The 12,622-nt window shown below is 44.6% G+C and overlaps 1 protein-coding gene across 1 annotated transcript in view; it reads left to right on the top strand.

The window, feature by feature from the left end:
• The window catches only part of LOC144800095 (cytochrome P450 4B1-like), a 315,429-nt gene that overhangs the window by 223,337 nt on the left and 79,470 nt on the right, over positions 1–12,622 (top strand). The window contains exon 8 of the mRNA XM_078671653.1: positions 4,798–4,988. Coding sequence (XP_078527779.1) covers positions 4,798–4,988 — 191 coding nt within the window. The remainder of the gene's footprint in view (positions 1–4,797; positions 4,989–12,622) is intronic.

Here is a 12,622-nt window from a genome sequence, read left to right as displayed (position 1 = left end):
TCGACCCGACCGACTCGCCAGGCAGATAGATTTCATAGACTGTGGCTGTTCGACACCACTCCTGGTTCAGAACTTCTGGCTTTTCGGGAGGGGATGGCCAAGCCTCTGTTATGAACATGCCCTTTAATGGCACCTGTCTCTTCGGAGACGAGGCAGACTCCCGTGCTATGGCCAAGTCCTTGGGCCTCTCAATGGCCACACATCACCAGTCTGCCTTTTTTTGTGGCCACAGAAGGGCTTTCAGCCATGCCAGCCATTCCCCAGCCACAGAGCCATGCAGGTTCCACTACCTCCATGTGGTTGAGGGCATGGCTCGTTTGGACATCGTAGGTCGGGCATCCAAATGTCAGGCCAGTCCACCACCTCCCTGCAGCCTCAGAAACTTAACCCTCTTAGCCTTGCCCTTCTAGATCATGGGCAGCCAGTTGGTGGCAGGATCAGCCATTACCTCCACAACAGGCAGACAGGCGATTCCTTCAGATAGTGCAAAGGAGCTTCTCCCTCCCCTTTGTGACAACACTTCCCTTCATGCCTCCATCCTATAACTGGCTGACGGAGGATCATTTGGTTTTACTCCGGGAGGAAGTCATGGTTCTCTTGGCCACAGGAACCATAGAGACGGTACCAGAGCCAGACGTAGGCTGTGGTTGTTATTCCCGCTACTTTCTGGTTCTGAAAAAGTACAAGGGCCATCGTCCTATCCTAGACCTACAAGCCCTCAACTACTTCCTCAAAAGGGAAAAATTCAACACACACACTCTAGCTCAGGTCCTGTCTGCCCTGGACTCAGACTGGATGGTAGCGATGGACTTGCAGGATACCTATTTCCACATTCCCATCCGGCCTGCCCATCGGTGCTACCTAGGGTTTATGGTAGGCCACAAGCACTTTCTGTTCACAGTGCTCCCCTTTGGCCTTAGCAGCACTCCTCGGGTCTTCAACCTGATGATGGCGGTGGTTGCAGCTCACCTGCGCAGACCAGGTGTGCCAGTCTACCCCTATCTCGTTGACTGGCTGTTAAAGGCGGGCTTGCCACAGGCTGCCGTTTCCCACCTCCAGACTATAGCGGACCTCCTGCATTAGCTGGGGTTCACTAGCAATGTGCCGAAGTCACACCTGACTCCCTCTCAGATGCTCCCTCTCATCAGAGCTGGTCTGACCACAGTTAAGTTTCTGGCCTATCCTCCCAAACGGAGAGTCCAGGATAGTCCGCTATGATACCAATGTTTAAACCTTTTATCCTGGATTTCGGTGCTGGGCCTTATGGACTCCTGCATTCTGCTAGTGATACATGCCAGATGCCATTTGCAGTGTCTGCAGTGGGACCTGAAGTTCCAGTCGGTGAAGCATCAGGGTAATCTTTCCCACATGGCCCAGATCTTGGATAGAACTGAACGAGACGTGCAGTGGTGTCTAACAAACTGCAATTGTTTCGGAGGCAGACTCCTTTCCCTTCCCCGACCAGATCTGACAGTAGTGACAGATGCGTCACTTCTGGGATTGGGCTGCCATCTAGGAGAGGTGGAGATCAAAGGACTCTGGTCTCTGGCGGAATCCGGATTCTACATCAACATCATGGAGCTCTGAGCGATCCGATTGACAGCCTTTCTACCCTCCATTAAAGGAAGGGTAGTTCAAATGTTCAGACAAAACCATGTGGTACTGCAACAAACAGTGTGGTGTGGGGTTGTGGACTCTTTATTAAGGGGCCCTATGTCTCTGGACATGACTGGAACAGCAGGGCACATCTTTGGTGGTTCAACACCTGGCAGGTTCCTTGAACGTCAGGGCTAATAAACTCAGCCAACGATTCCTAGCGGACAGCGAATAGCGTCTCCTTCCGAAGGTGGCACAAGGTCTCTTTCAGTAGTGGGGAGAGCCTTGGTTAGATTCGCCTCCACAGAGAACATGCAATGTCAGCAGTTTTGCATGCAGGAGTTTCCAAGGCAGCTGTACCCCATACCACTTTTTCCCAGAGTTCTCAAGAAGATCAGAACCGACCGGGCTAAAGTCATTGCTGTGGCTCCGGACTGGGCACAGAGAGACTAGTATCCCGAAAGTCTGAGCATGAGCATCATTCCTCCGGTCAGGCTGCTCCTTCGGGAGGACCTTCTGTTGCAGCAGCTGGGGAGGGTGCTCTACCCAAATCTGTCAACTCTACGCCGTCTTACGTGGAGATTGAGTGTTCACAGTTGACAGCATTCGGCCTTGCCCCTAAAGTCAGTAATATTATTTAGGCAGCCAGGCATCCCTCCACCAAGTGGGTATACGCCTGCCAATGGAACAAATTTGTAATGTATTATACAGAGAACTCTATCGACCCGCTTTCTGCTTCCCTTGTGGGTGGTTTGCTTTTTATTTAACCCTTGCCCAGCAGGGCTCTTCCTGCCTTTCTGTGGCTGCCAGACAAACAAATCCCCCATTGCAAATTGATTCCTCAAAGGACTTGTACATATATTCCCACCTTCACCTTTCATTATGAGTCCGAGGGATCGAAATATGGTTCTCCTATTTCTGATGTGTGCTCCATTTGAACCTCTGCACAGTTGCTCCCTTTGTTACCAATCAAAACAGCCTTTTTAGTGGTAATCTCATCTGCCCAGAGAGTGAGTGAATTACAGGCTTTGTCTTCCAAGCCTCTTTACCTGACAATATTCCCTGACAAACTGGTGCTTCGCACTAGGGCCTCTTTCCTTCCAAAAGTGGCAACACCTTTCCAGGTGAGGCAATCTGTCACCTTGCCCACTTTCTATATTGCGCCACATGCCTCTAAGGAAGAGAAGCGACTCCACCGCCTGGACCCAAAAAGAGTGTTGTTCTACCTTGACTGCACCAAATTATTCCAGGTGGATTACCAACTCTATGTGGGTTGCTTTGGGGCAAGCAAGGTTGTGTGGTGCAGAAGAGGCATTATCGCTATGGGCCATCCTCTGCATCAAACTTTGCTATGCTATGGCAACGAAAACAACCTCCTGAAGGCTTAAGAGCGCTCATTCTGCCAGAGCTAAAGCTGCTACCACAGCATTGCAATGGGGTGTTCCAGTCCTTGGCATGTGTCAGGCAGCAATGTGGGCATCCCTGCTCACGTTTACCAAGCATTAGTGGCTCAACGGTCAGGTCCGCAGGGAAGGCATCTTTGGCCGTTCTGTCTTGCAGGACTTTCTGGTCTGAACTTGACTGCAATCCCTCCTCTGGTGATGGTATTGCTTGGGTATCTATTCAAAGTTAAGGAATCGGAGTCTAGATGTCTCTATCAGATGAGCAAGTTAGTTACCTTCGGTAACGCCTTATATGGTAGAGATATGTTCTAACTGCAGATTCCTTACCAACCTACCCCTCCTCCCCGTGCTGAAGGCAAGTATATGTCAGGGCTGTTCCCTTTCAGGGCCCTAGTTGTTCAAAACATACCACTGTGGGTGCACTTCATGGCTCAGCGCTTCTGGCATGAAAAGTTGTGAAAAGTAACTGACATCTGCGTGCCCAGCTGGTGCGTATATAGGTGACGCGGGCGCCACTTCCAGCGTGGACGCCACTGAGGATGTCACGTGGAGCTAACTGATTCCACGTACCGGCCAGGTATTGCTTAAAGTTTCTGGATCCAGTCTGACTCCTGGGAAATTCAAAGGTAAGGTATCTGCATCTAGATCATGTCTCTACCAGATAAGGCGTTACTGAAGGTAAGTAACTTGTTCATTAAGGCCTATGTAGGCTGAAACTTGTCTGGGTCTACTTGTGTTCCTCTTTGGAGTAGACCTGGTCTGACAGTTCAGGCAGGGCAGTTTCTATTAGTGTACGAAATGCAATGGACTGAAATGGAGTCCGAGTGATCACCAGATTAACTCAAGCATTTCTTCCATCACCTTGCTTTTTGATGCTTAAGCAGATTAAGAGCACCTTTGGAGGCTTTAAAATTTTGTTTGTTCGCTTCCTGCTACACTCCTAATATATCTGCTTCCTCCAAGCCAAAAACTCAGACCTGCGCAATGCTGCTGTTAGATGTTGTCATGCTCACTTTCCTTTACTTTTTCTTTTGTGTATAAGCTGTGAACACTGTCTCACCATAAATTAAACAAATCCTTGTGGGAAATCACTCATTCACACCTAGCTTCAAGTATGTTAACTCTTACTACTTGGTGGTCCCAAAACCCCCTCAGACTAATTGATATAGTTATCAACCAGGTAATTGCTGAACCACATCAATCCAGTCGTTAAGCAAACAACCTTCCAATTTAAAGAATTAAAAATGGAAATGGGCCTCAACCATTCAGCCTTGTATGACGACGACGATCAAATTGTATACAAGGTTTTTTTTTCTTTTTGTATATGATGATAACTTGCTGATATGTCGCTTGTTTACTCAATAATAAAAAACTCTTTAAAAAAAAAACATTCAGCCATGTAGCCACTCAAATAATACATAAGTAGAATGAGCAATGAAAAACCCTTTAAAGAGAGCTTTGGTACCAACAACATGATGCACGCTCACACCAATAATGCATGGTCTGTCCTTAATAGACATGTTAACGCAGTACATTTGAGCATATATTTTATGCCTGGCACAGACATTTTCAGGCAAAGCACATAAAGAAAATAGATATTGGAAAAGACCCTTCTCTTATTCCTACTTTTCCAAACCTTGCTCCAACAGGTTTAATTCTGATTTGTGCAATTACATGTACCAGTGTTCACTGGTTGACGTCTCCCTGTGCTGCTGTGTTTCTTGGTTGCTCTGCTTCTTTTTAGAGGAAGCCACAGGGTGATTAGGCTGATCTCAAGAAAGTGTGCTTGCTTGCTTAGGATGAAGATGGAAATGGACTATCTGATGAGGACCTCCGGGCGGAAGTGGATACGTTTATGTTCGAAGGCCATGACACAACAGCGAGTGGAATTTCCTGGATATTGTACTCCATGGCCAGGTATCCAGAACATCAAGAGATGTGCTGGAAAGAGATCAAAGAACTACTGGGAGAGCGGGATACGTTGGAATGGTGAGATGTTCTTCAATATTGTGGATTTGTACTACCATTGAATAAACCTTTGGTGTGTAAAATGTGCATTGCATAATGTCTTAAGGCACGCCCAATGCTACTCTGATCTTGCTGCTTCTCAAGCCTTCTCTTGAAACCTATGATGATAATATAAGGCCTCCACGTTGAAGTACTTCGGCCTTGGTAACCAAGTTAGTGTGGGAAACTGAATTAGACTTAAAGTTTTATGGAAAGTTGAAATCGGAAATCATAGGCTGATTTGCGATTATGAAAGGTTTAGGATAGCTTGAGTTTGATTTTTATTGTTTGATTAGTAAAAATCATTCCAATCTTCGTTTAAAAAAGAATAGATCACGTACTACAAAGACATGCTCTCATTAATAAACTTCATAAAAAGTAATTTTAAAACCGTTTCTTAGTTTCCCCCATGGGCAGATCTTTTAATTTTCTTGGACGAGCGTATATGGGGGTTGAGGTCACGTAGTGAATGTCCAGCCACAATCAAACTTTTATTCTCAGCAATACTGCCATTTTTTCTTCAATGATTGTCCTGGAGCTGTTTTCTTACTTCAATCATGAATTTAAGACCCCGACAGGCCAGAATTGAGGAAGAACCTCCCAGCCAGCTTATTATGGCCTGCCGGCATGTTTTTATGTTCAGTTGGATCAAGATATCCCGTAGGTACTGTCTTCTTAGTGCCATGAGTGCTGGGCACACACAAAACTAATGAGTTAGGGTTTCGTTGTAGTATCCGCACAGTCTGCATTGGGGGCTTTCTTCTTGGTATTTCCAGGACGGTCTCAGGTCCTTGGAATAATGAAGACCCATTTGATAGTCTATGTAGATCTTTTTTAAATATAGACTAAAATGGGTGGCTAAATAAACCTGTGGTTTTTGATGGTTATAGGAGGAGATTTCAGTCCAGGCATGGTTCTCAAGTAGGTTGCCCACGAGTTTCTCAAAGGCTCTGTATTTATTTCTTGCCAACAGGTGTGGTTCATTGACTCGGGTTGGGCTGAGCGAAGTTTGTGGTATAGTTTTACAAACCTCGTCATGGACCAAAATTTTTGATTTTGTAGTCCGAATTCAAGACTGACTTGAGCCGTGGATGCTGATTTAGGTAGTTTGAACACTGCTTTATATATTTTGGTTTGTAGATCGTTTAGTAATTTAGCCTCCCCTCAAAGCCATGTTACTAGTCCATATGACCGTGTTGGTAGAATCTGTGCTGCCATTACTTTTAGGAGGTGAGTGTGATTCGGACCATCCATTTTTATTTGAAGTTGACTGGAAGCGTAAATTAACGTTTGTGACTTTGCTTTTTTTGCCAAAGTGTGTTCTTTTTTTGAATTACCTTGCCCGAGAGTCACGCCTAGATACCGGTAGAATTTCTGTTCTTTTAATGCTGACTTGTCAATTGTCCATTTGAATTTGATGTTCTTATGCTCCATTAGTCGCAATACTTTTGTTTTTTCCCTGTTCAATTCCAGGTTTTCTTGATCTAAATAGGATTGTAGCATATTTATTAAACGTTGTAGGCCTATTGGCGTTTTACTTAATAGGACAATGTCGTCGGCGAACTGCAGAATTGGAATTAGGACGTTGCCGAGTTTAGGTGCATTAGTCCTAGGTTTCTGCCTAAGTCTGCCAGGTACAGGTTAAATAGACACAGGGCCAAGACACAGCCCTGTTTTAGGCCATCCTGGGTTTCAATTTTGGATGTTAAACTTGATCCTTAACCTTGTTTTACCCTTGCCCATGTCTCTGTGTATAGATGCATAACTGCGTTTAGTAGAATATTGGGCAGCCGCCACTCTTTGAGTTTTCCCCAAAGTATCGACATGCTCACTCGATCGAAGGCTGCTCTTATATCTACAAAGCACCCGTATAGCCGTTGGTTCTTTGTTTTGGCTCTCTCCATTAACAGTGCAAGGGTGGTCAGGTTTGTTGTTGTCCCCATCCCGTGTCTGAAACCGATTTGAAAACTGGGGATTAGGTTGTTGTTTTCCACCCATTCTTGGATCTGCTCCAAAAGACATGAGGCGTAAAGTTTTGCTTCCACGTCTATTAGAGAGATCAACCTGTAGTTCCCTGGGTGTCTTCTATCACCCTTTTTATAGAAAGGTTTAGGATAGCGTTCATATACCACTCACCAGTGGTCCTACTATTTTAGGTCTCGCCTGGCGAAAGCAGCCCATGTGCTGCTCTCGCCATGGAGAGGACCTTTTGGAATCAATTCAGCCAAAGCTGAATTCACATGTGTACAAATGGACAAAGATGGCAGCTCTCGCCATCGCAAAGCTAAACATACACGAGTAGGGACAAAAAAATGCACGCGCATGTGGACAGCCCAATGCCATCATTTTGCACACTCGTGCAAATTTTTTTCTCCCTATGCATGCGTGCTTTCGCTTTCCCAGACAGGCTGAAGGGCCCGGCGGCAGTGCTGAGGAATCCGCCGCGGCGCGCGCAGCCATCGCTCGACCCCCAGGAGCGCGAGGCTTCACCCAGCATTGCTTGTTGACTTTTGACGCAGCTAGCCTCTCTTGGGCATTCATCTGTCACCAGGAACTGTCTCTGAAATCTCAAATGCACTCAGTAGGCAGCATGATTTATTTTTCAGAACAATGAAGACGAAAAATAAACAATACTGGTAAAGTGGTCCTAGCCTGTTCTGATTGTCATTTATTAACCCCCGTTTTTCACCCAATGAGAGCTAATATATTTACTTCAGAAAACAAGTGTTTTTCTTTGCATGTACCTCCAGCACTTTAACGCTGTACCTCAAATTCAGAAGGGCCCTGCTTGCTCCACAATGCTTTTTTTGTGATCTACATCCACATTAAAGGGGCCAACTGAGTGGGCAAGCTAGTCCGCGAATCCTTTCATGGCTGTCAAATGAGATGATCCTCTGGCTCGAGAGCATGTGCACTTGCATCTGGTTGCCATGGAGACAACGAGCACGCATCCATTATTAACAGAGGTCGACAACGCTACCGGCGGCATCTCAATTAGGACAGCAGGCAGCCTCACGGGCCCCTCCCCATCTCAGTCCGGAAGCGAATCTGATCAATGTGTCAAGTGGTGAATGTTTATGACCTCACCACAATAAAAAGATCAGCGAGCTCTGTACTGTACACGCCACACTGACATACATAAATGAAACTTAAATACAGATTTCTCTCTTTGTTGTGGCGTGCGGTGCTTTAATTAAAAATATTAATAATGCATAAGTACGGTGGGGCAAGTTCGTTTTTATGGATAATGATATACGTCCAAGTAGTCGTTTTTGCAAAGAGGTTAGTTAGATCGGGGCATCGTAGGTTAGAAAACGCCCAATTACATTCATTGTTAACCAGATACATGATTTCAACAGTAACTAATGTTCTTGATAACTGTTTTGCTTACTCGTTCTCAAACCCATTCTAGTGGATAAAGTAGCATTTGTTTTTTTTATCATCTACATTGAGAACTGCATACCGCGGGTAGTTTTAGCTGTCATTTATCCTTCGCTTTCTGGAGCTTAATGTATTGGTTTCCCCTTTATTAACACAGGAATCGGCATGTCAACATTCAATAAAATAAACACGGACAATATAAATTACCATGCCCTTTGAATAGAAAAATGGCTAAGCAGAGGAAGCGCCTTCTCTTAGAGAACAGAAAAAGCGCGAGGAACAGCATTGCAAGCTTCCCGCACTCATAAAACAGGGACCGCATGGGATGAATCCCAAACAAGCACATTGACAAAGCCAATAACTCAAGCCTTTGGGATCTATTTGCTTCCTCAATAGTTCTAGGTCTGCTGTACAGAGGAGAAAAAAACATTACGCAACCGGCCGCGTCATTCTGCAGGCGCGCCGGATGCATGCGCGCACCTAGAAGATGATGAAGTGATGAAGCGCTTTTTTTCTGTTTGCTGGAAAAGCGGTGCGGGTGGTGTAAACCAACAAGGGGAGGAGAAAGCAACTAAGGTTCGGCAACCCTAGGGGGTGGGAGCAACGTGAAGGGGTGGAAGCAACAAGAGGAGGCACGATAAACATCCATCTTTTAAGGGGAAAGCAAGGAGAGGCTCAATGGGGAGGGGAAGTAAAGCAACACACAGGAGGGGAAGAGGCAGGAAATCAGTGCGAAGCGAGGGAGTAGGAGTGGCAAAGGAACATTAAGGCGCACGGGGAAGGAACAGGGAGATGGAGCAAACCGAGAGAAACCTGGGGAAAAAGAACAACAGAGCACGAAACAGAAGTGGGAGGAGTACACATACGAAACAAGCATTAAAAATGCAATAGGTCTCCCCTTTCATTAAGTTAAAGCCATTTGCTTTGCTATACAATACCATTAGCAAAGCAAATGGCTTTAACTTAATCAAAGGCGAGACCTATTGCATTTTTAATGCTTGTATTCCTAACTACCTGCTAAAGTCATAAACCATAATACATTTGGAATAGCAGTTTCGACATTATAGTTGGGAGTCTTTGAACATTACCACCATACAAGGCACTTCTATGGTAGTAATCATTAATCACTGACTTCATTGACTTTTTTTTTCAATTAGATCTTTTTAACTCATCTAAATTGACCATTATCAGGGCTTTTGACCAGTTGCCTCCGTGCCCACATTGTTAAATGTCTGGATTACCCCTCTGGCAATGGCTTGTTTGCAGGGATGGAGCATTAAATTGCACTGTCAGCCGAATGTGACATTAGATGGCTCTAACTGAAGCATCTATAGAACTGCTTAACAAGTGTGATATTTGACCAAGAACTCTTTTTCGCTCATGTGTGCGGTCCTTTATCAGGAACACACAATTCAGTTGAGATAAGCAAAGAAAATAAAATTTTAACTAATTGTATTTGGTGGAAACTGTTGTTTGACATGCCTCATTTTTGCACTCATCTTTAGGTCTAATAATAACCTACATACAGTAAGTTACGAATCAAACAAATCTAATCATCCTTCCTTTCAAATAGAGGGAGCAACACACACCACTACGTTATTAGCTTCAGACAAAAATACATTATGTATTGCACACCGTGTTGGAAATTGAGACCACTTTATTTCTTCTAGCACACCAAAAACAGAGCTCTTGCAACAACTCCCAAAGGTGGAAGTTCCACTAGGAATTACAAGGAGACTGATCTCTGGAAGTCGCTCTCAATGAACGTCTACCTATTGTCTGGACTCTGCTTTTTGGCGCTTGTAAGAAGGTAAAGACAGGCACTGACCTCTCTATAGATAGATAAATAAGTCCAGTAAAGCCTGCAGCCTGGAGGTCAAAGTAAAAACAGAGTGTGGCGCTCCCTTTTACCACTTCCCTCTCTTAGTTTAACCAGAAGATGCTGGACAGCTTGGTGGCTGCAGCCAAGTCAGATGTCAAAGGCATGCAGAGATCCAAACAAGCACTCTCTCTTTAGTATTTTGGAGTCCTGCAGAGACATCTCTACCCAGAAGTACTGCAGATTCCAGTCTCTCCTGACAAGTACTGTAGAGTGCACCAATAAGAAAACAAGTCGGGCAGACGGAAACCAGTGTCTTATCCCCAAGTTACAAAGAGTGGAAGGAAGTCTGTGACCAGCAGCGGGAAGAGTTCAGCCACTCCTTGAAAAGAGATTAAGGCAGCAGTGGAGAGATCGGGGTAGACCGTGGAGGGTTGAATCCCGCATCTCAAAGCAAGGACTAGAAAGACTAATGGGTTGAGTTAGAGTTTGGTGGACAGCACACCGCCACAAACGTGACCAATATTCCGTCCATCTTATAGCAAGTGCATTATATGGTATTGCACTTGTAATACGGTGGATGGGGTATCCATGATGTTTGTGATGGTGTACCTGTCCGCCAACCTTTAATTCAGGCTCTAAGCTAATGCTAAGGAGATAGGTGTAAAAGTGTGCATTCATAACAAAAGTACTGGGATGTCCCTCACACTTGCACCCACTTCTTTGAAACAAGAAATCTAAATGCAAAGCAAGAGTGTCTTGCCAGGTGTCTCCTTTGAACAATAGTAATTACTTCATGTATCTTTTGGGGACATTTATCAAGGAAAGAGGCTTGCACGCCCAGACTCAAAAGTTAAACTAGTATGAGGGTTGAAGTACTAGGATGATTATGTTGAAGTGCCTGCCAAGTATAAAATTAATTATTTTTCCATGCATTGTGTAAAGTACACCCAAGCTTAAATGCTGTGTCAGTAACTACATTAAGGAATGCACATTATCAATACAAAATAAACCAATATATATTTAAATAAAATAAGTCCTCCAAAAGTTAATATACATCACGAGTCGGTCTGATCTTAAGTTGGGCTTTTGAAAAAGTATTCATTATAGGTCTCTGGTTATTAACTAGGGAGATGAGCCGAGAATGCTTTTGCCTTTGAACAATGTATGTATCCAAATCAGATCATATAAACAAATATTCAAATTAATGAAATTATGGGTTCTGTGACCAGGGCTAGGACTAGCCCTAGTCTTGCTACCTACAATTGCCACCAGAAAGTCACGTATTCAGTGCCCTATTATATATTTTATTTGACTTCTTTTTGCATTTTTTTTTCTCCAACTTGGCACCCCACCTGGAACCTTAAACAACTTTGTAACTAGACTGTATGGACAAGCCGCACCTGTCTATCACCCCCTTTATTCTCGATACATGTATCTCTCAGGCACCCTTGAGTTTGCCTTTTGGGTTGTTTTGCTGTCCAGGCGACCGAATCCGAAAGAACTTTATATTAGTTTGAGGCTATGTGCCCTACATTGTGTTGGAAAAAAGGAAGTATATTTCCAAGTAATTAGGGGTAGGATAAAATTAAATATATAAATCATATAGCAGAGATTGCAGAAAGGAACATTCATCTTTATTATCAAAAATGGCCTTTGTGAGTGACTCGTGAGGCCTAAACAGCATCCATCTTGGAGCATCCCACCACTCCTCCTGTATGTAGAATAGGAGAGTTGTGTGCACCATTTTATTTTTTTCTATTGTAATTACTAAATAATTCAATGAGTTTTTGGCAAGAATGACTTGCATCGAGACCGAGCATGTCTATTTGTCTTTCTGTGATGACACTGTAAGAGTGATTTCACATGGCAAAATGAGCAGAGAAGGTGTCCGCTGTCGATACTTGCTTTTTTGTTTTAAAGAGGCCATTAGATGGGGCGTGGCTTGCGCACCGCTACGTGATGGCGGGTCGCGCTTGAGCTCCAGGGAGACGGCGGCTATCGGGACGATTTTAGGATCCCGCTCGATATTGTCTCTTATCCAGTTTCCAGCATGAGGTGTCGGAAGGTGCCGTGAGGGCTCTCCTTTATGCTGCAACAGCGAACGACGACCAGAACTGTCCTTTTTCTCGCTTGCCACCCTCATTACCGGCATTTCAGTGAGCGGCCGCCATTTTATTTTTGCGGTGGCGTCGCTCGTTTCTTTGGCACCAGACCTATGTATTCGAGCGCAACAAGTTCGGACAGATGAATTGAGGTGACATTTATTACTTTTATGTCTTGATGGTCCTCTGCAGTAGTTTTCTTGCATAACAGGCGCAATATCTGCTTGCTGACTTATGTGGATCTCTGACTACCTTTTTTCACCTCACTCTACTCGTTCATGATGATTCCCTGCCTTACCTGAGGGGTTTGT

The sequence above is a fragment of the Lissotriton helveticus genome, chromosome 1_2 (genome assembly GCF_964261635.1).
Source record: "Lissotriton helveticus chromosome 1_2, aLisHel1.1, whole genome shotgun sequence".
Lineage (NCBI taxonomy): Eukaryota > Metazoa > Chordata > Amphibia > Caudata > Salamandridae > Lissotriton > Lissotriton helveticus.
The sequence above is the reverse complement of the archived record's forward strand: the minus strand, read 5'-3'. Positions and strand labels throughout refer to the sequence as shown.